Below are 24,200 nucleotides of genomic sequence, written 5' to 3'. Positions count from 1 at the left end.
TACCTTACAGTGAGATATTCCGAAGTCGCTTGGGCTGGTGGATTCCAGGAGCATTCCACCAGGTCGGCTCGTGCAGGCAATACACTACCTGATGTACTCCATACTTGTTATGTTACGGAGCCGTAAATATTGGAGCAATGCAGCATTGGAAGAGCGAGTTTTCAGCCCTCCTGAATGCGACCTTCCACTACACTGTGTACCCTCGCTTTCAGGGACCCAAAGCCAGGTTTTGGTGCCACAAATCTTCTCGAGTCCCGTGACGCAGGTCCCATGGCTCGTTGACTGATCCAGTTGATTCAATGGAAGGATGCGGAAAGCGGATGACGGTGGCGAGAGATCCACATGACCAGGATAGAACCCTGGCATGAATGAGGCCAGATGGAGATAACTAATGCGAGAGCTCAGGTGAGGAAGAAGAGTTGAGAAAGAAAAGGAGAAGGGAGACGACGACCGTTGCAGCAAGGCACGATTTTTCATCAGCTGCATTCGTCCAACTTGACAGGGAACGAAACAGCGTGCAGCTGTCAATCGAACGAATCCGACCGACGATCAGGCACGCCAGATCGTCACTGGCATCTCACGAAATGCCGTTTCCGAGACTACCGGATTTGCGTTCTGGATCGATGACATGGATTCACAACTGGGCTTATTTTCGGATCGGTGACGTCTGAAAGTGGAAGCAGCGTGGACGCTTATGGGTAGCCTGCTGTGGGCGGTGCGCACCGTGCCACGTGCGCTAGCCAGAGCCGATAAGTGATATCAGCCCGCTCTCCCCACAGAGTCAGTTCAGCTGCCAGAGGTTCCGATATTCCTTGAGCAGGAAGAAGGCAACTGTTGTGGCTACGCCGAATATGAAGAGGCACCCTTAACTTGTGGTCACATTGGACTGGGTTCCCAAAGGCGTTGCTGGCCCTGTGATGGCCGTTACGAATCAATTGCCAGGGGTGAATGGAGGAATTACACAGCTATAATCCGTAACCGCGCGACTGATAAGCTGCGCGGGTGTTGATGATAAGGACATGAAGAGACGACGAGTGAGAACTGATATCAGCGTTCTTCCAGTATTTGACTCGCATAACTGAGCTGGGGGTGTATGTCTTATTGCCGGCGCTTTCTCCGGCCTGTTCACTTCTCGTCCTATGAATCCCTACGCCCTGCCATGTCCACCGAAGTCTTTCGCCGAGTAGGCCGCGGCGGCGCCGGCAACTTCTACAGCAAAAAGGACGTCGAAGAGGCCGAGAAGGCCGGCACAGAGGTGTGTGAAGCCCAAGCCCACTCAACTCATCCCAGTCTCCCAACCTAACCCTTTAAACTTCCCACTTGCACTGACGCTTAGCACAGGATCTCGAAGCTCAGAGGGCAACAACGACAACAACGACTTCCGAGGAGACGCTATCCTTCACTCGCACCCAGACGACCAGCCCCACCATCACCTCCGCCACTGCACCAAGCTACGGCCGCACCGGCCGCGGCGGCGCAGGCAACTTCGCCCTTCCGAATCCCAATGCCGCCCCTCACACAACACCACTGCTGAACCCCAACTCCGCCGCCCCACACCCCGAGGAAGCAGCACCATCACCACCATCGCTTCCAGTACCGAAACGTAAAACAGGGGGGCTGAGCGGGCGCGGCGGGGCGGGCAACTGGACGGGCGGAGAGGACGGCACGAAGCAGCAAGAGGAGGAGGACAAGCAGAGGCGGGTGGAGGAGCTGGAGATGCAGGTGCTGAGGGACGTCGAGGTGGGGTTGGCGCCGCCGCCGAGGGTGTATCAGACTCATACTCTCGGCAGTGGGCGGGGCGGCGGGGGTTAGTTAAATGGTCTTGGAAGAGAGGGAAGGGGGGGCAGGGGGTAAGGGCGTTGCGAGGTAGGAAGAAGTGAGAATTCAACGGGGACGCGGTAACAGGAGGTAAGGAGGCTCAGGTTAGTCGAAGGGGCCCTTGAGTCGTGATTCATGAGTACCAGACGGTTGAATTTGGAGTTGGCCAAGCAACTAGGATCGAGTTGGGCCAAACCCGAGGATAGGGTTTCCGAAACCATCCCACCCTGGAGTATGATCCAAGATGCTGTCCAGGAAAAGCGGTTTTCCAGAATATCAAGAGACGGAAGTGGTGCCGGAACACAGCGTGAAATCACGTAATTTACCGTAAATTACGCCCCGTCCAACGGCCGAAGGCTCCGCACGGCAGCGGCAAATCCCGACCGCAAACCCGACAGGAAAAGTTCCGTCGCATATCCGCCAACCAAAAAGCACATCATCGCCGCTGTTGCACCGAATGCACTCGAACCACGCGCACACGGTCCCCGATCCAGTTTCTCAACAGCGACAACAACAACCCACAGAAAAGAGCCCCAAAATCATGTCCTCGGCCATCGCCATCGGCGCCGGCGTCGCAGTCGCCGCCTTCCTGGTACGACCCCTCGGTCTTCTACCGACCTCCCCCCCTTCCGCTCCTCCCCGTCACAGAACCGTCCACTGACCGGTGTGACCACCAACACAACAGGGCAGAGCAGGCCTCGTCGCCTGGCGGCGCTCGCGCGGCGGCGTGGGCGCGCTCGGCAAGGCCTTCTACAAGGGCGGCTTCGAGCCGCGCATGACCCGGCGCGAGGCGGCGCTGATCCTGTCTCTCAAGTGCGTCCTTTTTTTGCTCTCTTCCTTCTTCCCCTTCCTCCATCCCTTTCCCGCTCTCGTTCCCCCCCGAAAATACTACGAACCTCTGCATATATATAGATGGCGGTGGTTGGTTGTGTGTGCCGTGCGAACTGGCGGGGGCTAACACGGAATCCCGACAATAGCGAAAGCAGCATTACCAAGGAGAAGGTGCGCAAGGCGCACCGCACGCTGATGCTGCTCAACCACCCGGACCGCGGCGGCAGCCCGTACCTGGCGACCAAGGTGAACGAGGCGAAGGAGTTTCTGGAGAAGAGCGTGTCGTCATGATGATGGACCCGGCGTCACAGCACGACTGAGATTGACGACGAGGGCGGCGGCGGCGGCGGCGGCGGCGACGACGGGATGGTGGTCCTTGTCTCTCTCCTACCTCCTTCATCGAGAGCGCGGGGTAGGGAATGAGGGCGCCAGAGAAGAAAGAGGAAGGTAGTAAGGGGACGACGGCAGCTTGGGCCGCGGATCTGGCGGAATCTGGTTGATGGTAGGAGGTGCGAAGCGGCGGATACAACGACACGAGACCAACTCTCCGCGGTCGCGGTGGTTGATTTTGACGCTGTTCGGCCTGCCGCTGGTGCTCGGACATGTACAACACAAGCGTGCACACACGCACATTATAGCATTGGCGTTCGGGTTGGGAATGGCTTGGCTTGGGTTGGGTTGGAATCGGGTGGATTTGGGATGTCATCTCTCAACCAGACGAGCCTCGCTGGGAGGCTACGGCACGATGTATTATCGAGGGTTATTACCCCGTCATCCGGTTGGGATTCGACATGAATCTCGGCGTGGAAAGAAACTTAGAGCATGACGGATTGCAAGCAGAACCCGGCGCACGCGTGGGCGACTCCGCTCTAATATACACATTTACACAGCAAAATCAGTTCGCCTGGAAACTGCAGATTCCCCACAACCTAGAGCCACCGTCCTGGAGACAATCGGCTAAGAAGCTATGCATCCACCCTTGTGGCCCATCTTCCTCCCACCCTTCTCAGGAACACACCGCATGACACCGCGTGCACATCCATGGGGGATATTTCGGCGCTTCGTCTGACGGCGGCATCACCAGCCACCATCACCGCTGGTCGCCTCCCAGTCACCACCGCTGGTAACCTCCCAGCCATCACCACGGGTAGCCTCCCATCCTGTCTCGACGTCTGGCAAGCCGACCGGATCGCCGCCGTCAGTATCGCTGCCGCTAGTCCACCCTTCCTTGTCATCCGGCTTGAACTCGGCAAACGGGACGTGTCTGCACACATAATCAGTTAGTCATCAGCCGCGCCAAAATCATTGCTCAACCCGCTGCACGAATCTGAATCAACGTACCCTGCCTTCTTCCTGGGAGTCTTCTCGAGGCTCATCTGGCGTTTCTTGACAGCCAGTCCGATCATAGCCTGCAGCGTGTAGACGGCATCGTTGCCGGCGTTGTGCAGGTGCCGGTGGGGTATGTCGAGATAGGTGAGGACGGCGCCAAGGCTGCTCTGGTTATTGCTCTGTATCAGGTACTGGTGCATCTTGCACGTGTCGACGACCTCGAGGACGTTCTTGGCGTCCCCGACGTGATAGCCCACGAGCTTCAGGTACTTGATATCGGAGGAGGCCTCGTGGAAGACGAGAACTACGGGGCGAGGCTTAGTGGCGCCGTCGATGGGGTCGACGAAGGTGGCCCCGTCAATCAGGCCTCTTATGAGCGGTTCGACGAATGACTGGTTCACAAATTCGCTCTTCCTGTGCGGCATCAGTACGGATGGTGACGCGGAATCAAGTGGAGCGAAACAGACCCGAAGCCAAACCACTCAGCGCGATTGGCGACCCAGCGCCCGTTCACAGCCCACGAGTTCTCCCTGATGCGGATGTGCCGAGCACGGATGTGCGAGAACCACTGGCGGCCGCCGTCGCCAGGTGGAATGTGCTGGATCTCTGTCGTGTCCAGCGTGGCGATGCCAACCTCGGTTACCGTGCTCTGGTCGCGTTCCCAAGCCTCGATGTCGATCGCCACGAACAATACCGATCCTTCCGGGCTTTGACTCGTAGGCTGGCTGAGGTCAAGCGTAGCGAGCTGACCAGCCACACTGGGCATCTCAGCGCCCACCTTGCGCCGGAGACCAAGGTAGCGCTGGACTCGCTTGATGCACCGGCCCCAAGTTTTGTGCTCCCTGATGCGCTTCAGGCGGTTCCTATCGGACCTCTTACGACTCTTCCTATCGGCACGAGTCAACCCAAGAAGACGCCTAAATTCATCATCGCCCAGCGGCGTCGCTTTGGCCAGATCGTCGTCCGGATGAGGTGCCGGGATGGCGTCACGCAGGTTCTTAAACGAGCCAGCGCTGGTTGAGCGACCCAGAAAGCGTGGCCTGGGAGTGTTTCCGACACCGAATGACAACATGAATCTCTCCTCGTTCTTTCCGGGAGGGATGGTCAGCCGGATGCCCAGCTTGGCGTTGATCACGGCCAAGAGGTGCGCGAATTGGTATGTTGGCACAAACACCACAGGCCGCATGCCGGTCTCCAGCGGGCAGTTGATGTAGTAGCTGACGCATTGTCAGCTGCAGGACTGTTAGCTGGCTGTATGATGACTTACAGATCCCAGACTCGGTTCTTGTGAAGCGCTTCGTAGCTGAACAGCGGAGCAGCCTTGAGGAGGAAGTCAGTTCATTCTACATCTCGACATCTTGGCCATCCCAACAGAGTTGCGATACTTACACGAACCCTGTTGGTCTTCCCGATAAACATGTCCGGGTAGCTGGTGACGAGCCGCCATGGCACAAACGTCTGGCCCTCGGGAGAGACATCTCCCAAGGCCAAGCCCGTCTCCTCCCATTCGGTCTTCTCCAGCTTTTCCAGCACCTTTGGGTTTGCCGGTTCCTCAGTGACATACTGTCGGGCTTTGTTGAGCTTGTACTGATGAGTATTCAGGCCCCGCTCTTCAGGAGTGAGTTTGTGGAAGTTGAGGATCAGCTCAGCCGAATCGTACGAGGCATAACCGGTGTCGTCAGAGAGCACCGTCTCGCTGGAGTGCTCGGTTGCCGACCGGGCAGCTTTGGCACCCTCATCTTCGGCTGGAACGGAACGCCAGGCAGAGGGATCGAAGCCATCCCAAGCCGCGCTCTGGTCGCCGGACAAGGATTTCAGGTTGCGCAGGAATGCAGCGTCTTCCTCCATGGTTCTGCGGGGCGTGAAGTTGCTGGGAGACGACTTGACAGATCAATATAAGAGACGGCGGCAAAGCAAGAAGGGTGTCCTTGCAATTGCCGTTTGTTGTGTCGTGCAGTACGACTTGACTCTGTTAAACAGAACAAAAGGGTTGGTAACCACGGCAGCAGATGCATGCGACTTCTGCATCACCTGGTGCCAGCAAGTAAAAGAGAAGTTGCAGCAGGCACCAAGGTCCGCAATTTGGATGGAAAGATTGTGAAGCACCTAGATCAGTTCAAACCAAAACAGCCCAATTGTAGCTGTTGATGATGGCCCTCGAATGTGAATAAGTGAGGTGAGGCCTGCGAGGAATCAACACTGTGGTCGTGCATGGCCAACAATCGGTGTGTTCGCAATGGAGGTTTCACACTAACCTCAAAACTTGCTCAAGCCAGAAGATAGAATCTAGGACCTCGACCTTTGAACCGGTTTGACAGAAAGCCCCCGATTGGATGGGTGTCGCACTGTGAGTCGCACCTGCCTGTAACTCGATCCGGGAGTGCAAACGGAGAGGAAAGGGGTTAAGGAAAGTGCTGTCGAACTACCAAGCTCAGGTTACTGGCCGGCCTCCGTATCTGGTGCGACAAACGGCGCCAGTATGGATCTTCCAGCGGCAAACAAGCGCTCTTTGGACAGTAAGTTAGGTATATACCTAGGTAGGCAGCATTATCAGTGGTATTGTCAGAGGACGGTGAGTGACTTGTGTTGCGGTTGCAAGCTGCCTATGTAAAGATCGTGTTACAGAGGGATGATGTAAACAACCTGGAATCCAGGAGCGATCAGAGCTTATAACCAACTTGCAAACACACACACGCAATTGTGGGTCCTTCAGGACTCAGCTCTTCCCCTCTTCCGAGGGTCATTTGTGACCAGCTGGAGTGGCGCGAGTGAAAGTAGCGGTCTGTGAACTTGGACCGCAAGCGACACAAATTAGGCACAGACATGCTCGAAGTGCACATCCAGCAGTCATGCCCGAAGTGTACATCCAGCAGTCATAGCAAGCCAGCAAGGCAACCCTCGGTTTGAATGGTGCATCAGGTTCACCATAAGCACGAGGTCACCACGAGGTCACCGTGCATTAAGGACGGCAGATATCGTCCTCGACGTCCTCACCAACAGCCATTCAACTGCCATTGCAACCTTCCCGCCAGGCCACCAGGTCACCATGCCAACACCATCCTAGACAACAACTCCGCCCCTTTCCTCTTCCCACGCCATTAGCTGCCTACAGGCCACGTAATACACAGCCAAAATGCAACAAACAGATGCTTCAGACGGCCCGTGTCGCGAACTAGCCAGCAATCAGCAACACGCCCTGCCACCACCTCAGACCCGAGGAGAAAGACTCAAAGACTCACCGCCTTGGCCTCGTCCGCCGTGACCTCCGACACTTCGGACTCGTCCTGCGTAATCAAGCCCAGGTGGCCCCCAACGACGTGCTTGAACCACATCTCCCTGCGGTCCCCGTTCAGCTCCCCGCTCAGGATGCTCTTCTTCAGCCCGGTCAGGAACTTGTTGTACAGCGCGGGCACCTCCAGGCTGATCAGCTCCTCGCGCATGACCCGGAGGTTCTCGGCCGCGCGGGCGTAGGACAGGTCGGCGAAGCTGTCCCGGACGAGCTTGCGGACGATGTCGCCCATCTGCTTGGCCGCGTTCTCGACCGTCGCGTCGTCCGCCGCCGTCGCGAGCATCTGCTTGAACTCGGGGATCGCGTTCTCGAGCGAGATGGTCGTGCGCTTGCTCTCGCCGAGGAGCGCGTCGATGTCTAGGCCCGAGAGCGGCTTGACGGGCTCCTTTCTGCCGCGCCTGCCTTGTGCCTTGGCGGGGACTGCATGGTGCGTTAGTGTAACCTTCAAGTGCAAGTTTGCGCGAAGACATACCCTTCTTGATCTCGGCCGCGTCAGCGAGCGCTTCTATCTCTGACTTTGCCTTCTTGATGAGCTTCTCTGGCGGCTTGGAAAAGCGAAGCAGGATCTCGGCGGGTGACTCAATGGGCCCGTCTGGATTAACCGCCCGGGCACGGATGGCCTGGTTCAGGCGGTGAATGATTGGGTTGTAGAGCTCATCGATGGAGGCGTATTCGGTAGGGTTCCTAGACCGGTGTCAGTCTTGTCGGATACTCAGAACCCGAGGCTGCATGCAGCGTACCCCTCATCGTCAACTTCGAAACCAGACAGATCCATGGCGTCAACAAAGTCGCTCATCGCCTGCTTCAGGTCCTCCGACGGCAGCAGCCGGTGCTCTTTGATAACGTTGCCTGTCACGGTGAGCACCTTGTCCAGCGGCGGGAACTGGTAGCTGCGGACGTCTTCGGCAAACGGCAGCGGCACGTCGTACAGGCACTCGAACTCATCCTCAAGAGCCGGATTTGGCTTGAGCATGAATATCTGCGGTTGGGCGCCGTCCTTTTGCACGTATCTCGCCACAGCATACGATTCGAGCTCGTGCAGTGTGTGGATGAGCGCCGAGAGTCCCAGTTCAGCTTGCTCGTTATGCTTTTGTGCCACGATGACACCGGTTTCGCCCATGTTGAGGAAAAAGTTGTACTGCCCGGTGTCAGCGTCCGATATTCCAGGAGCAGGATGGAGGCGGCTTACGCTTCTGGACGGGACGAAGCCAAGGATCGTAAAAGACTTCTTGGTTTCTAGTTTCGTGACCGACAAGTCAGACTCGCTGAAGGGCACCACAGTCCGGCCGTACTGGTAGCCCTTTGCAAGGTCTTCAAACTCCACGTCCCGCTTGCCACCGGGGGCATCAGGGTCGTTGACCCTGTAGGTGCGCATCTGCTTGACCCCAGAGAACCCAGTTCCGCCCATTTCGATGTCCTCATCGAGGGCCTGCGTCTGGGAAGGCCCGACACGCTCGGCGTTGACAACCACGGTGCTTGCTGCGGGCGCCATGGCGCGCTTGGTTTTGAAGTAGCGCTCTACGTGGATACTGAGAGCACTCTCATATTTGCTTGGGTCCCCGAGGGTGAGTGGACCGTCGTAAGCCTTGAATGGCCTTACAGGCTTGATGCGAGGGATAGCCAGCTCCTCGACAGCCTGAGCCATGGTGCCAAACACGCCGTTGCTGCATTGGTCGACGAGCTTCCGGAGAGTCTTCTCGTTCGCGGCCTTTGCTCTCGACTTGTCCTCTTCCTTGAAGCCGTATTCTGGATCATCGAAATCGATACCACTGACAATGTCAGTGCTGAGCAAGGGCGAGAGCATGGGGTCCTCACATCACTACCAACTCAATGTTGGACTCATTGAGCCTGCTTGCAACATCCTCCAGCGACTCGTCGTCGATTGGCGATTCGGCGTTGGTGACAAGGATGATCCTCCGGTTGTACTTGAGCTTCTTGGTGAACTCCTCGATCATGGACAGAGCAACCACGACGGCAGAGATGGCATCGCCCCCGTTGCTCCGCGATGGCTGGATCAACGACCGCAGATCTCTGAGGGTGCTCATCGACGCAGGCCCAATTTCCTGGAGCACCGAGATGTGGTCGTAGCCCTCGAGGCCTTCGCGGTCCTGTGCATTGTTGGTCTCTTCGGTGTTCAGGCCCACGACACCGAGAGTCCAGGTCTTTCGGTTGGCGGCGACGGTGGTGGAGATCTTGTCCCAGACATAGCGCATGCCGAAATCAAGGTCCGACTCGTCGCGTCCGTTGTGGCAGTCGGCCATCGACTCGCCCAGGTCGATAATGTAGACGGTTGCTTGGGCATTGATGTCAGCAAGGTTACGTCTTTTCTCAATTGAGCTCTCACATCAGAAAGTCTCCCAAAGCAAGGTCGCGAATAAAACAAGCGGCTGCTACACTTACCCTCCTTGTCCGCCATTGTGACAGATGCATCCAGTCACAGTCGCAATTGACAGATATGGAGGAATCACTGGGCGCTCGACGTGGGCCAGGAATTTTAGGAGAGCATTGAAGAAGGTGTCGGCATTGTCCAGGCTTCCCAGGCAGCACAGGCGAGCAAACGAGACCAACTTCGCGTTCCGCGACTGTTGCCTGCGCGACCTCACATGATGTCGCGTCATAGCAATTTCAACCCCTGCACTTGTTAGCTGAGCTCTGGTGGAGCGGACCCACAGCGGCATCCCGCCAAGCCAAGACCGGATGCTGATGCTCGGTTCCACTGTCAGAGCGGTTCCATGCATCGGCGATCAAACACCACGGAAGCTATGACGGACTCAGAAGTCAACCTCACCTGATGTGTTCCGTATCGCGATCCACGCCGTATCCAAGCAATTAAGCATTGGCAGCAGTCTTTTGTTGCTCTGAACATCAGAGATTAGGAGTAATTGATTGAAACCATCCATCATCGCAATCGAACATCACCATGGGTTTCTTCTCGCCGGCTCCATACCATATCCTCAGGTGAGGCACTCCCTCGCCTAGTCCTGCCAATTATTCCTGAATACCTGGCGGGAGTGTTGCAGCCGCAGCAGCAGCAGCATCTTGCAAGCATCGTTGCTGACAAAAGCCATCAACCCGACAGCTATGGCACCCTCCTTGGGACGACCTTCTTCCACGTCAGCCCACCCGATTCCCCCGCCACCACCTATCTTAACCCCTGATTTAACACCGCAGCCGCAGACCTTCGTAGGAGGAATCATCTCCTTCCGCGTCCTCCCGCGCCCGCAGTTCGGCGCCCTCATGGCCGAGATCTTCCCCGTCTACTTCGCCATGCAGGCCGTGCTCCCGGCCGTGCTCGTCCTGACGTACCCAGCTGGCGGTGTGGCGGGCGTGCTGGACCCGGTGAACCGATGGGACGTGCTGGTGCCGCTGGCGGGCGTGTTCCTCTGCGCGCTGGCGAACTTGGCGGTCGTCGGGCCGGCGACGACGCGCGTGATGGAGGAACGGAGGCGGCTGGGTGGGTGCTTCACTATTCCCCTTCCTTTTTCTTGCTGTGTTGCTGGTTTGGGCGCTTTCTTGAGGCGGGGGTAAGGCAGGTAACTGACGAGGAAAGCAGAGAAAAAGGACGTCAAACGGGCGGATGACGCGCCGACGCGGGCGCAGGAGAGCCTGGCGCTCAACAAGAAGTTCTCCATGTTGCATGGCATCTCGTCGCTGCTGAACCTGGGGTCGTTTGTCGCCACCGTCATCTACGGGGTCACCCTCTCCGGGCGGCTGTCATGAGCGAGGCTGATGACACACATATCAGGCTGGGTCCGCTGGCGAGCTGGTGATTATACCCTTATGCTATTTTCCTATGCATGCCCTAGAAGTACGGGAGATGCAGATGCAATTACAATTCCATAACAAGCAGCCAGGTGGTCGAGATGCAAAGTCTCCCTCCTAACCCAAAGTGAAAAGCTGCCCCGTCCCTTTCATCATCGGCCGGTCGAACTATCGGTTCTGTTATTCCCGAATCTCGCTCAGTCCGCAAAGTGCTCTGCCAAAACCGAAATGCCGTCCATGCAATGTCGAAAAAGCGATCAAACCCCCAAGATCGACGGTCTATTATAACCTAAACCACCCTCTTCCCCAGCCAGAAAACGAAGACGAAGAGCCCTCAGATCCTCCCGACCCCCTTCGCATCCAGCTCAGCCTTGGCCCTCAGCAAATCCCGCTTCGCCTCCTCCAGCTGCCGCCGCCGCCGCTCGCCCGCGCCCTCGTCCTCGTCCTCCTCCGCCGCCGCCGGCCGCGCCACGTCCACCGCGCGCGCGTGCCGCACGTAGTGCCGCAGCGACCACCGCCCCGGCGGGCGCGCCAGCAGCTCGTCCAGGCTGGGCATGGCCGCCGGGTCCGGCGCCGGAAAGTCGCGCGACATGACGTCGCGCGGCCGCGCGGGCTCCGGGGCTGCCGCCGCTGGGCGCGGGTGCGGCTGGGTTGTTTGGTTTGTTGTTTGGTTGCTGCTGCTGCTGCTTGGCGCTGTCGTCGAAAGGGTGGTGGCGGTGGCGGTGGCGGTGGGGTGCGGATGCGGATGTGGGACGGAGGTTGTTGACGATGCTGTCGAGGAGGCGGTGGAAAGGGTGGATGCCGAGGCGCCCTTGTGCGAATAGGGTGATTGAGACGTCGCTGGCGGGAAGTAGCCGTGCTCGCTGTCTGCGATGGAAGGGGTGGATTCCGCTGGCGACGGACCGGGCGCGCCTCCCCGCGCGAAGCCGGTCGAGGGCGGCATGGGGAGGTCCGTCTCTTCCGTTGGCGCTCTCGCGTTGGCGGATCTGAATAAGGAGAGTGCGGACGAGAGGAGGGAAGACGAGCCCTGGGTTGATGGGTAGGGCGAGGCGGGTGGGTTGAAGAAAGAGTAGAGGGATTCCCAAGTGAAGGCCATTGTGGGCAGTTTTTCGGGTGGGTTATGCGTGGATCCCGGTCGCTGGAAAGAAAGCGGCGTATGTGTATTTCAACTCGTAGGTGCCTGTGCCTGAACTAAAACAGTTTCGGGACCGATTGGGCTTGTGACTCCTGGGGTCTTCCCGGCGGGTCTTTGAACAAAGAGGATCAGGAAGGTGCTGCGCCGGCACCGGGAGAACCCCCACGGTCTCCACCGAGCTTAACCCCTGTGTCGTGTGCTGCGGAGCTCTCTTGTTGAGTGAGCTGCAAGTGCGCAGAGGCGAGTCTGAGCGTCGGGCGGCGTGTCGTGGGGAGCGGGGGAGCAAAGCTGGGGGATGGCCGGTGTGATCCTGAGCCCTTCGAGGTGGTTTGGCTGTTTGACGATGGGTTGGCAGCTGTCTAACAGATAATGTAGCTACCGATCTTCGTCTGAACCAAGTCGGGCACGGCGCTGTGGTGTCCAAGAGCACGAAAGTCAAACACGAATTGCCATATGAGCCAATATATGACACAGTAGGTTTGTAGTCGTACAGTTCAATGGAGACAACCCACAAGACGCAAGCTCAGCGGGATGCAAAAGGGGCCGGCGGAGAGGGATATATGTCAGTTTCAAGCACACCGCATCGTTCCTGACTGGACCCGCCCAATGGAGCTCCCCATCCATCGTCATCTCTCTCCCCGACCACATGGCCCAGCCAGATGACCGGAACGTTCTCCCGAGGCCCAGGGCCCAGGGGTGTCGAGGCGCAGACGCTGGGGCCCGTGGAGATCGCTTTCATTAACCGACCCGGGCTCGTGGGATGATGAGATGAGTCTGCGAGATGGGGCCTTGGCGATTCAGGGTCCATCCGTCGTGGTGGGGCTTTCCGCCGGAAAGGGACCAATCAGGCGACCCCGATACTGCGTCTAGGGCCCACATTTCACCAGCTTTGGGAAACCTCGAACCCCACGCTCTTGGAACAGGTGGTCCCAATTCTGCACAGCGCTGCAACACAATTTCTCAGTTTGGTCAGGTGAGCATTCTGGAACCTGCCCTGCCGGTGACGGATCCTTGCCGCGGCTAAGGGCGGGCTGGCCCGCCTGACGGCGCTTCCTACGTCCGGGTATCTCATCGTTGGAGTTGAGGTGTCTCCTATCGCGCAGTCGCGTCCGTACGCATTGGTGTCCGCTTTCGATTTGGCGCAACGGTTCGCTAACTGCCTTACCTATCTCTTCGGGAGTTACGCAGTGGAGAGGTCGCCGTCGCCGGAGCTTCAAGCTGCATTCTATTTCGTAGTTGTGAGACCCGTACCGATGCCGCGCTTCCTTATCCGAATGCGACTGCCCCCTATTTATGGGAGGTATGTACGGATACTGTACATAACAACTCCCACAACACGCATTGCTCTTGATAACTACCTGATGCAACACGCAGCATCCACCGGCACAGCTTGCCCCTGGATAAGGTAGGTATTCGCTTTACACAGCCCCAGCAATGCACAGTGAACAATATCTCCAGGTGGATCCCCGGTCACCTCCAACACGAGGTTGAGGGTATCCCGTGCATCGGCAAGAGGCTGTCACATCTCTTGGCTGATTAATATCGACGGTTGAGTCTTCGTCCGTGTGTGCCTCCCCACGGTCGTCGTTAAAGAGGTCCCGCCAAGACTAATTTCGGAACCTACCGCTTACAAGTATTTACAAATCGCCAAGGCCACGACGACTTCGAGCAACATCAACAACGAAGAATCGTAGACTCGTAGCAACAACTTCGCGAAACCTCAACCAAATCGAAAGAAAAGAAAACGAAGTTAACCCGCACCCTAACCTTGACCCACACCCTAACCTTAACCCGAATCCTAACCAGCGGGGGGCTGGCGCCGCCCCCCGCACCCCTGGCGAACTAACCTTGGCGATAGAGCAAACGCCTTAGCGATCGAGGTTGCGTAAAAACGCTGTAAAAACATTGCCGACAATTAGCCGAAATTAGTCTTGGCGGGACCTCTTTAACGTCTACCCTCCCCACAGCCATCGCGCAAGCCCCCTCCCCGACACACGGCTCCATCATCGCAAACGACGGCGACACAAACCACCTAGACCCCCCTTCCTTGGCTCTGTTGCCTATCCAAATTCCAGAGTCCACCTGATCCCCACCACGCCTCAGCCACAGCCGCCGCTCTCGCCGCGACCTCACTTCTGCTTCTGCTTCTGCTTCTCGTAATCCTTTTCCTTCTGCTGCTTCCGCTTCGCAAGCTCGCTGGTCCGGATGACCTTGGGCTTCGGCGCGACCGGCGTCTTGTACGCGGCCCAGCTCGTGGGCACGAACATGCCGACGCGGCGCTGGTACTCGCGGTACTCCGGGTATTTACCGGCCGTGATAAGCTCGGTGAACCACGTGGAGCCTTGGAACAGCAAAATCAGGAATGCAGGTCCGACACCGGTCCAGCTGTACAGCGTCTTGGTTGCAAAGCAGCTCCATTGGTAGAGGAAGAACCAAATTGACTCTGTTTACGCGTTAGTTTTTCCTTACTCGGGACGTAAGGAGCAGCTCGGCAGTAAGTAGGAGTATGAAAAACAGAAGAAAAAAATCAAGAAAAAGAAAAGAAGAGAGAGGAAAGAAGAGGGGGGAAAGAGGAGAGAAAAAGAAAGGGATTGGCCGGGGGGGGGGGGGGGGGGGGGGGATAGGGAGAAAAGAAAAGAGGGAAAAAGAGACAATAAAGTAGCTGGATATGACCTACGCTCGGCGGCGAAGTTGGGGTGGCGGCTGTAGCCGAAGAGGCCGGACGTGATGAAGCCGCGGTCAAGGTCGGATTGCTTGAAGCCGCGGGGCACCTTGGCGGACGCCTGGTACTGCTTTTTTGCTGACTGGTAAGCTGTGGCGTGTGTAAGTTAGCATAGCCTGTCCCTTCACCAGGTCGGGTCTGGCACATACCCCACTGCTGTTCATCGGCGAGATGCTCAATGAGGATGAGTCCGAGTTCGACGGCCAGGTACGCCAGATCAGCGCTGGTGAGATCGGGCTCAATGGTCGATGCGAGGAGGATGGGGTAGACCGGGGCGGCGATCAGGAACAGCAGGATGCTCTGGATAAACGAGATGAAGGTCCAATTGAAGACGTGGAACAGCGCTTTGGGTATGCGTCGCCGGATAAGTTCCCTGGTGAACATCAGCGCCTGGTTATGAGATGGACGACACTTTGGATAGACCCACCATCGGTAGTCTTCGTGGCCTACACTGTAGCCGCCCTTCCTCCAGTAATTGTAGGTGAGACGAACCTGGAGATGCAGCCATGGATAGTCAGCCCTGTTTTCCGTCTCTCGTTTCAGCTCTGCGCGCAGCCCAACTCACGCTCCATATGGTGCTGAAGAACAGCGCTGCATCGACCCGCCGGGTCGGCAGCCCGGTTAACCGAGCCCAGACATCGAAGTGGGCGATGTACAGGGTCGGCAAGATGCTCCAGCACCGGTCTACCTGCGAGTAGTTGCGGTTGACTTCGGCCACTACAAGGAACACCGCGCCGAGGAACACGGAGAAGGCAAATCCCGACACGAGTGGGTTTGTCTCCGTATAGAGCTTGAGCAGACTCTCGCGGCCGGAAAAGATGTCGGTCAGCTTTCCGGGCAGGTCGTAGAGCTGCGGGATGAAGGGCTTCACCGCCTGGGCGAAGTCGGCGCAGTCCTCCAGCGAATGGAGGTATGGGATGGCCATCTTTTCGGGCCAGGTGCTGTTCGCTCCCAAATACACTAGGTAAGTTATTCAAGTAAAATCTCGGCTATTTTCCTACAAGTTCGGAATGCCCCCCTCTTTTGGCGAGTCGAGGATTGGGATGTAGTGTACATAGGTAGGTCAGGTAGTGTTGGCGTCATGGTTCCACCCAGTCGGGACCAGCGCTCCCGTTCACACATTCAGTAAACCATGCCATATGTGCACTACCGTAGTTAGTGTACTGTATTCCGTACAGCGGGAACAGTCCGTTTGCGACTCGAGGATTGGGGTTGAGCTCTGCCCAATCAGTAAACTCCACTCAGTGTCTTGTTCAAGGTTCTGCATTGTAACCCTTAGCGCTTATAGAGCGGCATCAAACAACAGAACCTGCTCATCGTTGACCAATGATGTGGCGAGAAGAGTCATTGGATCCTCCCGTTGTTATTAGTTGCTTGCATCGCGGTGCTGAGTCCGTCCTTCAAGCAAAAGACCACGACAGGCGTATTGAGAAAACGGTTAATACGCGAAAGTTACCGATTCGTAATGCGGGACATCTTAATGTACGGATACGGAATCCGGAATACAGCTGTATTATTCGATCACCAGCTGGGCCCCACATGCTCAGACCGAGCGCGGATACTCGCACCGGAACGCGATCTCCCACGAGGCTGCAACACGCACCAGACATGGCCGCCGTAACTGAGAGAGAGGTGAGGTGAGCGCACCTCGCTACCCATCAACCGCCATGGCCTCGCACTACTGAGGCAGTTCTGGTGGTATCCGAGCCGTAGATCCGAATCCGGATGGGACCAACAACAACTAGAACTCGCATGAGAAGCGGAAGGAGTGCTTGTCTGTTGTTGAGGCAGCCAGGGGCTGGTGTTTCCTTCCCTCCGGCCACGGCGAAAATTCAGTGCCTTACCCTTCAATGGCCTTTTGGAGGGCAAAACGATGCACATACGGTTTAAAGGAAGGAAGGTGGGCTCTCGTCGCAGCCCACAGCTTCCCTGGGAACAACGAGCACAAAACAACATTTGTTAGCGTGCGCCTTGCCCGGCCAACTCTACACGCCCGTTGCCATTCGAGCCTTCCGCCTCGGCCATCGGCAGCCATGCCGCACATTCTTTGTGTGGCGGAGAAGCCCTCCATTTCGAAAGCAGTTGCCGGTCATCTCTCGGGAGGTCATTACCAAACTGTGCGTCGAGTAGTTCACCCTCGCCCCGGAGAACGATGCATCGCTGACTCGTCGTCCCAGACCAACACACGTGATGCTTATATAAAAAACTACACGTTCGACTTTGACTTCGGCCCGCCATGGGGTCGCTGCTCAGTAACCATGACCGCCGTCAAGGGCCATCTGACCGCCCTCGAATTCCCACCAGACTTCAAGCAGTGGGAGTACCCGCCCCCCGACCGCCTGTTCGACGCTCCCGTGCAGACGGTAATCCCGACTGTAGGCGGCCTTGCTGTCACTCACTCGCTGAACCGTGCGCCGCTCATGCTGAACGGATTCTGAGCAGGATAACAAGCACATCGCCAAGAACATCGAGGACCAGGCCAGACGCGCCAGTGCGCTCGTGATCTGGACCGATTGCGATCGCGAAGGGGAGCATATTGGCAGCGAGATCCGGGACGCAGCGAGAAAGGGCAACGGCCAGATTCAAATCAAGCGCGCCCGCTTCAGCAATGTTGAGAGAGCGTACGTAGGTCGCCGCCCTCCTGCTATCAACCAGCGTGCTGAATGAAACACAGCCACATTCTGTCGGCCGCTCGCCGGCTGATCGCCCTCGACGAAAAGCAAGTAGACGCCGTTTCTGCGCGCATCGAGCTCGACTTGAGGATCGGCTACGCCTTCACTCGTTTCTTGACCTTGAATCTCCGCCCCCTTGGAGGGCCCATGTCGAACCTCACGATTAGCTACGGTGAGCCTGAACTTCAGCATCAGTTCACTCAAGCCCGCCTGACATGCGTAGGATCCTGCCAGTTCCCGACCCTCGGCTTCGTTGTGGACCGCTACTTCCGCGTCAAGAACTTTGTCCCTGAGGCCTTTTGGGGGATCAAGATGATGCATGAAAGGGATGGCATCAAAGTCAATTTCAACTGGGCCAGGCATCGTCTGTTTGACCGCATGGCGGTTGTCATCCTCTACGAGAGATGCCTCGCAGCCAGGACCGCAAAAGTTACCAAAGTGCAGGAGAGGCCGACGAAAAAGTGGAAGCCACTTCCTCTCACGACGGTCGAGCTGCAAAAGATGGCCACCCGCTTCCTTCGCATGAGCGGTCAGCAAGCCATGACGGTGGCCGAGAAGTTATACAACAAGGGGTTCATCAGCTATCCCCGTACCGAGACCGACCGGTTCGACAAGGGAATGGACCTCCGTGCTCTCGTGAGAAAACAAATCCAAGACAACAGATGGGGCCAGTTCGCCCAGAATCTGGTAGACGGCGGCTTCCAGCAGCCCCGAGAAGGCAGACACGATGACAAGGCCCACCCACCCATCCACCCCATCACCTACGCGGCCCCAACCGTCCTCGACGACGGCGAAAGGCGAGTCTACGAGCTCATCACGCGGCGCTTCCTGGCCTGCTGCTCCCAAGACGCCCAGGGCATGGCGACCGACGTCGAGGTCCTCTATGGCGACGAGACGTTCGCCGCGCACGGCGTCATCGTCCTCGCCCGCAACTACCTCGACGTCTATCCGTACGAAAACTGGACGGGCACGGCCGAGCTGCCCAAGTTCACTCTCGGCGAGCGCTTTGAGCCCACCGAGGCCATGGTCACCGAAGGCAAGACTAGCCCGCCGGGCTACCTGACTGAGGCCGATCTGATCGCGCTCATGGACGCCAACGGTATCGGCACCGATGCCACCATGGCAGAGCACATTGAGAAGATCCAGGAGCGGCAGTACGTGCGGACGGTGGAACGCGGCGGCAACCCGGCCGGCGGAGACGCCAATGACGACGAGGACGACAACACAGAGGCGCCCGCGGCGCGGGGAGGACGCGGGCGCGGACGGGGGAGGGGGCGCGGCGGTCGGGGGGGCGGACGAGGAGGGCGTGGGGGAGGGCGAGGGGGAGGGGGCGTGCGGGAGTTTATCCCGACCAGCCTGGGGGTTGCGCTGATCGAGGGGTTCGACCGGATGCGCTTCGAGACGAGTCTTGGCAAACCGTTTCTGCGCAAAGAGATGGAGCTCAAGATGAAGGCCATCTGCGAGGGCCGCACCACCAAGCAGGTCGTCTTGCACGAGAGCCTGTCCGAGTATCGGCGGGTCTACGACCAATCCCGCGCCGAGCTCAACACCCTCAAGGCAGTGAGTGGCTCGCTGCCCTCCGCAGACTGCGGTGTTTATGCTGACCTAATTCGTGATAGGCTTGCAGACAGTATGTCTTCCAAAACGGAGCATGACGAGCCAGTCTCTCATGCAGTTGGCAAGCGGCATCGGGGCGGCCTGAACCTGCATTTGCATATGTGGCTGCGAAAATGCGGGGAGCGTGGCTCCCTCCTCTGCCCGAACTGTCCGCCTGAGCCAATGTATGAGCACTCAGTGCGCGCCGCATTTTCGGAGTAAACAAATCTGCAACGGGACTGAACCATCCAGCTCGACGAGCGGGATCGCATGCGGCCGGTGGGTGCAGTGCATATGGGACTGGGCATTGGCTGATGACTTCCCGCTCTGTGGCGGCAGACTTGGTTGGCGAGGAGGAAACGAATAGGGGCGGGTTAGAATTGGTTCTAAAATACCCAGAATGGCGCTGGGGAGGCGATATCCGAGAAATGGCGCAAGGTGGTGGGAAGCAGTCGACGAGTTCAAGCACCTTTACGGCCCGGTTACAAGGAGTTAGATGCTTGCTATCTGAGACTCTCAATGCAATAGTCTCAGGTACACTTTCCACTTGTTCCGGTAGCAACAGCGACCTGGACGGCCTACACAGTAGAGCCTCCACAGTTCTTCCTTCTGACTCCTCATGCCCGCAGCGCCACGAAATGCGTATACTTTTCTGACGAGGACGCCTCAGTCCTAGAACGAGCGCGTCGAGGACTCCACCTGCGGAACGGGGATGGGGTCGATGTTAAGAAGAGCGGCAGAGGAGCGCTTGGGGAGCCATTGTTCGGCGAGGGTGTGGGAAAGGCGTCGTTTGGTTGGGCCCATCAGATAACGGTTCTGCTCGAGCATCTACTATTCGGTAACTCAGGTACCGGCCGTATTCCGTGGTCTAGGCACGTTCAGTCCTAGCCTCTGCACACTATTGCCGTGCATTGTTCATGCAGCACGCTAATATCGTACAAGCCTCTCTGCCGAATCTTTAGAATCCCGGAACCCAGGGAAAGGGATATGGCGGGATAGTTGTCCTCTTGGGAGTTTATCACCACTTATATCAGTAGTGCGGGTGGTGAGCCGGTCGCCTAGTAAGAGTGATTGGTAGCTACGAAGTCTGGATGAGGACACCGAATTGTCGCCAGCATACCTATTTACACGCCATGGCGACTGGTGATCTCGGAATTGGACGATGAGCGTGACTTTAAGCAGCCGCTCCGGTGTAAGTGGAACGTACCCCTGGCGCGAACAGGCTCAATTGGGCCTCCAATTGCCTTGTCATGTCGACGTACAGACCCCTGGCCTCGAGAGAGCTTGAAAATGGCCCCCTCGAGCTTGCTGTAGGGTTAAGACACAACCACAGAACGTTGGGATTGAGTGGTGGCGCGATGGTGGAGTTGTGACGACGGTCCTCGGAGAGTTGGGGCAGAGGTCGATCCGATCCGCAGCGCGGTTGTTCCGGCGACTTGCTCAGGCATGGCTGCAGAATCTGGCCAGCGCGGGGGAGATGGGACGAGTTGGAGGGCCACCACTGTCATTGTGCGCCCACCTCCGTGGTCCAGGGGTGGCGACATCGAAAGACTCGGGCGGGGGACCCTCGTTTGGGGCTTAACCCTCTTGCTGCCGTGGTTGCCCAGCGTTTTCTGACAGAGGATGGAATTGTGGATTTTTGTAGCATCGGTCTATTGTTGCAGCTCAACAGACACAGCAGTTACTGTGTACAGAGTACGGATAATCCGTACCTCTCCGAGTATGCTCCAAAAGGAGGGGTCAGCCGGGGTCCGGACTCGGGCCAAGAGAGACAGGCAAACCCAATCGGAAGCACCATCTCGGGGAGATGTGAATGCTCTTTTGGGTGCGTGAGAATTACCGCAGTAGGTCGCTGTGCGGAAAATCTCGGCCATCTATTGTCCCAAATGCACGCATAACTCTACGCTCCGCTCAACGCGGGGCCATCATGTGGGAGTTACACTGGTCGGCAATGGCTGCTGCTGCCCTGACGGGGAGCGGGGGTGGAACACGATCGGGTTGCTCTGTGCGGAATGCAGAATGGGGATTCCAGATGCATCTTTTTCGCTGCGGTGCCAACCTCGTGGGTGGCGCGCCCAAAACACATGACCAGGGGCTGGCTTCCAACTGGTGGTTGGCTGGGTGAGCCTGAGAAGGGACGAAGAGACACAAGGAGCGGATCCATCATCTCAGTGGCCGGCACCAAAATTGCCCACAAAAGCAGGGCTCACTGAAACGCACGCCCGCCGTGGCCCCAGCGGCCGTCGTCATTGGACCGCGGTACTTAGACAGAACCTTGATAGGCAGAATGTGACTTCGGCCAAGCCGCACGATGCCTCTGATCAAAGAAGCGCGCAGAATAACGTTTGGTAGTGCAATGCTGCCGTTCAAGCGTTTTGGCTCTATGAGGGAGACATCGGTATAGAATACCTCAGAAAGGGCTGGATCACGGAACACGGAAATTCTCAATCTGGACGGGAGTGAGATCACTCTGAGTCCTCGTTTTACCGTCGCCAGGATGGGTCAGCCTTCAACACACTGGGTTCCAGGTTGCTATCGCACTGCATTGCTATCGCGCTGGGTTGCTATCACACAAGGTTGCTATCATGAAGCTCCACAGCTAATCGCGAAACGAAACCGGGGTTGTGTCGTCACGCAATCTCGACGAAGTGTTTACACTCCGTAGTTTTGTTTTTTCCTTTGTGTCCAAACCCTAAAGTTTGTGGGACGGCAACATTAATCCATCGTGCTGTGTAGAACGCAGCAGGCGTAACTAACGACTCCGTACACAGTAAGCAAGGTGAGGTGTTGAAACCCAACTTCAGCGGCGAAGCCCGTTCTTTGTCCACGAGGCCATCCCCCTCTTTGTGATCTGTGGCCGTAACACGGTACGGAGGCGTACGGCAGCGCCTCACCTCCGTCGTTGCGTTGCGCACAAAGGCCAGGGGCACGAAAATGACTCGCAACTGTCCTTTTCGTGTTGCGCAGTGCATCCAGGTTTGCCCAGTCGATGCCAAGCGGGGAAGTTGGCAGCGGGTGCGGGTACCTCCCCGGCTTGTTGTGGTATCATATTGTACATGTACCTCCCTGGCCTTGGTACGAAGCTGGAAACCTTCCATCCCGGTGCTGCCAGGCACACGCGGTTTATTACTTCGCCCCCGGCCTGCTGAATCCTCGGGCCTGTCCTCCTTCTCTTACCTCTCCAAAGCAACAACAACACGACCATTCTGACCATTTGACTTTACAGCGAGAGAGTCATCTCTTGTCACAGAAGATCATCGCAGCAGCTCTGCCGTTTTTGCCTGCCGTACTTTTGCCCGACCAGCCTCGCCTGCCTTCGGTCAAAAGTCGTTATTTGCACGCTGCCGCAGCATTGCTTCAGACAGTAGTGAGTGTGTGACTCAGCCGTTGCCCGCCCAGTCCGGCCCAGTGGGCGACGGAATTTCGTCCCCTCCCCCAGACATTCCTCCATCCGCCTCCATCCGCTTCCGGCCAGCTGCGAGAGCAGGAGCAATGTCTGTCGCGAGCAGCCGCAGCACCGTCAGCACCGCCAGCCAGCGTCGCCATGCGCGCCGTGCCCCAAGAAGCAGCGCTAACGCGCGGGTGCGCCGTCTCGCAGACACGTCTCGAAGCAAGTCGACTCCGCGAACCGTCAACATGGCAACTCTGGCATCTGCTGCCCGCGATATCGCGATGACCTCCGGCCGAGACAACTTAACTGCTGTAGCGGCCCGGAGCGTCCCTGTGACGAACCACCCGACCACCCTTCCGACCCCGCCGAATTCCATCTCGCCCTCGCTGCCCCCGCACGGGCTGAAGGCCCAGCTGCAACGGGCCCGCCTCGATTCGATCGACTCGGACCTGGATCTGCTGGATGGCGGGGACGATCACCACCACCGCGCTAGGCTCGGGTCGCCCCCGTACGACTCGGCCGGCGCCATCACCCCGGCCATGCTGGCCAAGTTCCACCTGCCGGAGATCCTGCTGAACCATGGCCCGCTGCCCATCCGCCATCTGATGGGCTACCTCACCACCTCAGTCCCGGGCTTCGCCGGCATCCCGCCTGCCAAGGCCCGCAGACTGGTCGTGGGAGCCCTGGAGGGGAAGGGGGGCGGCAACGGCGGTGGTGGACTGGATGGTGACGTTGAGTTCGTGAAGGTCGGCTGGGGCCGGTGGGATGCGAAGCGACGCGGGCAGCCCGCTCGCGATGCGCCGTCGCGCCGCGCATCGCCGGGTGCCCACCCGAACAGCATACCCATCAGCAGGACCCCCGGGTGGAGCACGGACCGGTCACGACCCGGCCCTCCGCTGGGGTCGAGCCTGGGCGGCTTTTCGTCCGCCGCCTATTCGCACGACGACCGGTTCACGGACATGGACATGATGGACCACGAAGCCGACAAGATGTCGTTAGACGGGTCCGCGTCCGCCTCGTGCTCCGAGGCGCCCGACGACGACGACGACGACATGAGGCGGCGCGATGACGACCCGGATGACGCGACCGACGACGAGGACTGGGCCGCCGTCGGCGCGGCCGCGCTCCGCGCTTCGTCGTACCAAGCCCGCTCCAACCAACATCCCTTTCCTTTCAACACTGTATATACTTCGGGCGCCGGAAGCGGGACCGGCATGCGCTCGTTTTCGGCCGGCATGGCGCGTCCGCCGCAGCTGCGTTCGCCGAACTTCGACCTCCCGCCCTCGGCGTTGGGCGCCGTTACCTCCGACGCACAGGAGCGCGAGGCTGTGGAGGCGCTTCTTCGTCTCGGATCTATGTAATACACGCTACTCACACCAACACCCACATCAACCAACCACACTGCATGGCATCGGCTCGGCGTTTTCAACAAAGGGGCGCGGCGTTCATCATATTTTACTTATCGTCATCCTTGGAAATAACAACCATCGCCGGGCGTGGGCGCGCTTATTTGGGTTAAGGGATTCTGGTTCAGGGAACCGGCTGGGTTGGGAATTGCCTTTGCTTTACGGTTTCGGTCCGGTCTGGTTTGGGAAACGGGGCACTTTGGACTGGGATGGGATGGGACGGCACGGAATGGGAATGGACACACCAAA

The 24,200-nt window shown here is 58.1% G+C and overlaps 10 protein-coding genes across 10 annotated transcripts; 5 read left to right on the top strand and 5 right to left on the bottom strand.

The window, feature by feature from the left end:
* The first annotated feature begins 723 nt into the window (after window positions 1-723).
* THITE_2119738 (uncharacterized protein) lies at window positions 724-2,203 on the top strand. The gene is made up of 2 exons (XM_003655677.1): window positions 724-1,255; window positions 1,342-2,203. The coding sequence occupies exons 1-2, from the start codon at window positions 1,160-1,162 to the stop codon at window positions 1,810-1,812; spliced, it is 567 nt and encodes a 188-aa protein (XP_003655725.1). The 5' UTR covers window positions 724-1,159; the 3' UTR covers window positions 1,813-2,203.
* THITE_2119737 (uncharacterized protein) lies at window positions 2,204-3,523 on the top strand. Its single transcript, XM_003655676.1, has 3 exons — window positions 2,204-2,410; window positions 2,504-2,631; window positions 2,796-3,523. The coding sequence occupies exons 1-3, from the start codon at window positions 2,360-2,362 to the stop codon at window positions 2,938-2,940; spliced, it is 324 nt and encodes a 107-aa protein (XP_003655724.1). The 5' UTR covers window positions 2,204-2,359; the 3' UTR covers window positions 2,941-3,523.
* Window positions 3,524-3,540: 17 nt separating this feature from the next.
* THITE_2119734 (uncharacterized protein) lies at window positions 3,541-6,349 on the bottom strand. Its single transcript, XM_003655675.1, has 5 exons — window positions 5,368-6,349; window positions 5,246-5,298; window positions 4,446-5,195; window positions 3,991-4,392; window positions 3,541-3,913 (listed from the first exon to the last, which is right to left on the bottom strand). Exons 1-5 carry the CDS (start codon window positions 5,824-5,826, stop codon window positions 3,727-3,729), a joined length of 1,851 nt encoding a protein of 616 aa, XP_003655723.1. The 5' UTR covers window positions 5,827-6,349; the 3' UTR covers window positions 3,541-3,726.
* A 793-nt stretch (window positions 6,350-7,142) lies between these two features.
* THITE_2119725 (uncharacterized protein) lies at window positions 7,143-9,876 on the bottom strand. Its single transcript, XM_003655674.1, has 6 exons — window positions 9,668-9,876; window positions 9,083-9,560; window positions 8,457-9,036; window positions 8,008-8,405; window positions 7,740-7,951; window positions 7,143-7,687 (listed from the first exon to the last, which is right to left on the bottom strand). Exons 1-6 carry the CDS (start codon window positions 9,681-9,683, stop codon window positions 7,206-7,208), a joined length of 2,166 nt encoding a protein of 721 aa, XP_003655722.1. The 5' UTR covers window positions 9,684-9,876; the 3' UTR covers window positions 7,143-7,205.
* A 311-nt stretch (window positions 9,877-10,187) lies between these two features.
* THITE_2090876 (uncharacterized protein) lies at window positions 10,188-10,987 on the top strand (the record flags this gene model as incomplete). Its single annotated transcript, XM_003655673.1, has 4 exons — window positions 10,188-10,225; window positions 10,347-10,380; window positions 10,439-10,721; window positions 10,821-10,987. 4 exons carry the CDS (start codon window positions 10,188-10,190, stop codon window positions 10,985-10,987), a joined length of 522 nt encoding a protein of 173 aa, XP_003655721.1.
* Window positions 10,988-11,363: 376 nt separating this feature from the next.
* Window positions 11,364-12,125, bottom strand: THITE_2090875 (uncharacterized protein; the record flags this gene model as incomplete). The annotated part of the gene is made up of 1 exon (XM_003655672.1): window positions 11,364-12,125. One exon carries the CDS (start codon window positions 12,123-12,125, stop codon window positions 11,364-11,366), a length of 762 nt encoding a protein of 253 aa, XP_003655720.1.
* Window positions 12,126-13,978: 1,853 nt separating this feature from the next.
* Window positions 13,979-15,999, bottom strand: THITE_2119719 (uncharacterized protein). The gene is made up of 5 exons (XM_003655671.1): window positions 15,452-15,999; window positions 15,314-15,378; window positions 15,036-15,259; window positions 14,842-14,976; window positions 13,979-14,607 (listed from the first exon to the last, which is right to left on the bottom strand). Exons 1-5 carry the CDS (start codon window positions 15,809-15,811, stop codon window positions 14,294-14,296), a joined length of 1,098 nt encoding a protein of 365 aa, XP_003655719.1. The 5' UTR covers window positions 15,812-15,999; the 3' UTR covers window positions 13,979-14,293.
* A 450-nt stretch (window positions 16,000-16,449) lies between these two features.
* On the top strand, window positions 16,450-19,341 carry THITE_2119715 (uncharacterized protein). Its single transcript, XM_003655670.1, has 6 exons — window positions 16,450-17,003; window positions 17,064-17,261; window positions 17,329-17,507; window positions 17,561-17,730; window positions 17,782-19,118; window positions 19,178-19,341. The coding sequence occupies exons 1-6, from the start codon at window positions 16,920-16,922 to the stop codon at window positions 19,211-19,213; spliced, it is 2,004 nt and encodes a 667-aa protein (XP_003655718.1). The 5' UTR covers window positions 16,450-16,919; the 3' UTR covers window positions 19,214-19,341.
* Window positions 19,342-20,226: 885 nt separating this feature from the next.
* THITE_2119714 (uncharacterized protein) lies at window positions 20,227-20,956 on the bottom strand. Its single transcript, XM_003655669.1, has one exon. The coding sequence runs from the start codon at window positions 20,660-20,662 to the stop codon at window positions 20,471-20,473; it is 192 nt and encodes a 63-aa protein (XP_003655717.1). The 5' UTR covers window positions 20,663-20,956; the 3' UTR covers window positions 20,227-20,470.
* An 883-nt stretch (window positions 20,957-21,839) lies between these two features.
* Window positions 21,840-23,991, top strand: THITE_2119712 (uncharacterized protein). The gene is made up of 3 exons (XM_003655668.1): window positions 21,840-21,933; window positions 22,381-22,521; window positions 22,753-23,991. The coding sequence occupies exon 3, from the start codon at window positions 22,791-22,793 to the stop codon at window positions 23,904-23,906; it is 1,116 nt and encodes a 371-aa protein (XP_003655716.1). The 5' UTR covers window positions 21,840-21,933; window positions 22,381-22,521; window positions 22,753-22,790; the 3' UTR covers window positions 23,907-23,991.
* The last annotated feature ends 209 nt before the right edge of the window (window positions 23,992-24,200 follow it).

The sequence above is a fragment of the Thermothielavioides terrestris genome, chromosome 4 (genome assembly GCF_000226115.1).
Source record: "Thermothielavioides terrestris NRRL 8126 chromosome 4, complete sequence".
NCBI lineage: Eukaryota > Fungi > Ascomycota > Sordariomycetes > Sordariales > Chaetomiaceae > Thermothielavioides > Thermothielavioides terrestris.
Note: the sequence above shows the minus strand (reverse complement) of the source record. Positions and strands in the feature narration are given on the sequence as shown.

Excerpts from the sequence above, each read along its gene's own strand:
- THITE_2119725 (XM_003655674.1), bottom strand. Across the intron at positions 8,406-8,456 it reads GCTTCGTCCCGTCCAGAAGC|TACAACTTTTTCCTCAACAT; the intron begins GTAAGCCGCCTC and ends GACACCGGGCAG. Across the intron at positions 7,688-7,739 it reads CGCGGCCGAGATCAAGAAGG|TCCCCGCCAAGGCACAAGGC; the intron begins GTATGTCTTCGC and ends CGCACCATGCAG.
- THITE_2119719 (XM_003655671.1), bottom strand. The coding sequence starts at position 15,811 with ATGGCCATCCCATACCTCCATTCGCTGGAGGACTGCGCCGACTTCGCC. Across the intron at positions 14,977-15,035 it reads CGCCGATGAACAGCAGTGGG|CTTACCAGTCAGCAAAAAAG; the intron begins GTATGTGCCAGA and ends CACACGCCACAG. Across the intron at positions 14,608-14,841 it reads CCCCAACTTCGCCGCCGAGC|AGTCAATTTGGTTCTTCCTC; the intron begins GTAGGTCATATC and ends ACGCGTAAACAG.
- THITE_2119734 (XM_003655675.1), bottom strand. The coding sequence starts at position 5,826 with ATGGAGGAAGACGCTGCATTCCTGCGCAACCTGAAATCCTTGTCCGGC. Across the intron at positions 5,299-5,367 it reads GGAAGACCAACAGGGTTCGT|GCTGCTCCGCTGTTCAGCTA; the intron begins GTAAGTATCGCA and ends TTCCTCCTCAAG. Across the intron at positions 4,393-4,445 it reads GCTGAGTGGTTTGGCTTCGG|GAAGAGCGAATTTGTGAACC; the intron begins GTCTGTTTCGCT and ends GATGCCGCACAG.
- THITE_2119714 (XM_003655669.1), bottom strand. The coding sequence starts at position 20,662 with ATGACAGTGGTGGCCCTCCAACTCGTCCCATCTCCCCCGCGCTGGCCA.
- THITE_2119712 (XM_003655668.1), top strand. The coding sequence starts at position 22,791 with ATGGCAACTCTGGCATCTGCTGCCCGCGATATCGCGATGACCTCCGGC.
- THITE_2119738 (XM_003655677.1), top strand. The coding sequence starts at position 1,160 with ATGTCCACCGAAGTCTTTCGCCGAGTAGGCCGCGGCGGCGCCGGCAAC. Across the intron at positions 1,256-1,341 it reads CCGAGAAGGCCGGCACAGAG|GATCTCGAAGCTCAGAGGGC; the intron begins GTGTGTGAAGCC and ends CGCTTAGCACAG.
- THITE_2119715 (XM_003655670.1), top strand. The coding sequence starts at position 16,920 with ATGCCGCACATTCTTTGTGTGGCGGAGAAGCCCTCCATTTCGAAAGCA. Across the intron at positions 17,004-17,063 it reads CGGGAGGTCATTACCAAACT|ACCAACACACGTGATGCTTA; the intron begins GTGCGTCGAGTA and ends TCGTCGTCCCAG. Across the intron at positions 19,119-19,177 it reads AGCTCAACACCCTCAAGGCA|GCTTGCAGACAGTATGTCTT; the intron begins GTGAGTGGCTCG and ends AATTCGTGATAG.
- THITE_2119737 (XM_003655676.1), top strand. The coding sequence starts at position 2,360 with ATGTCCTCGGCCATCGCCATCGGCGCCGGCGTCGCAGTCGCCGCCTTC. Across the intron at positions 2,411-2,503 it reads TCGCAGTCGCCGCCTTCCTG|GGCAGAGCAGGCCTCGTCGC; the intron begins GTACGACCCCTC and ends CCAACACAACAG. Across the intron at positions 2,632-2,795 it reads GCGCTGATCCTGTCTCTCAA|CGAAAGCAGCATTACCAAGG; the intron begins GTGCGTCCTTTT and ends TCCCGACAATAG.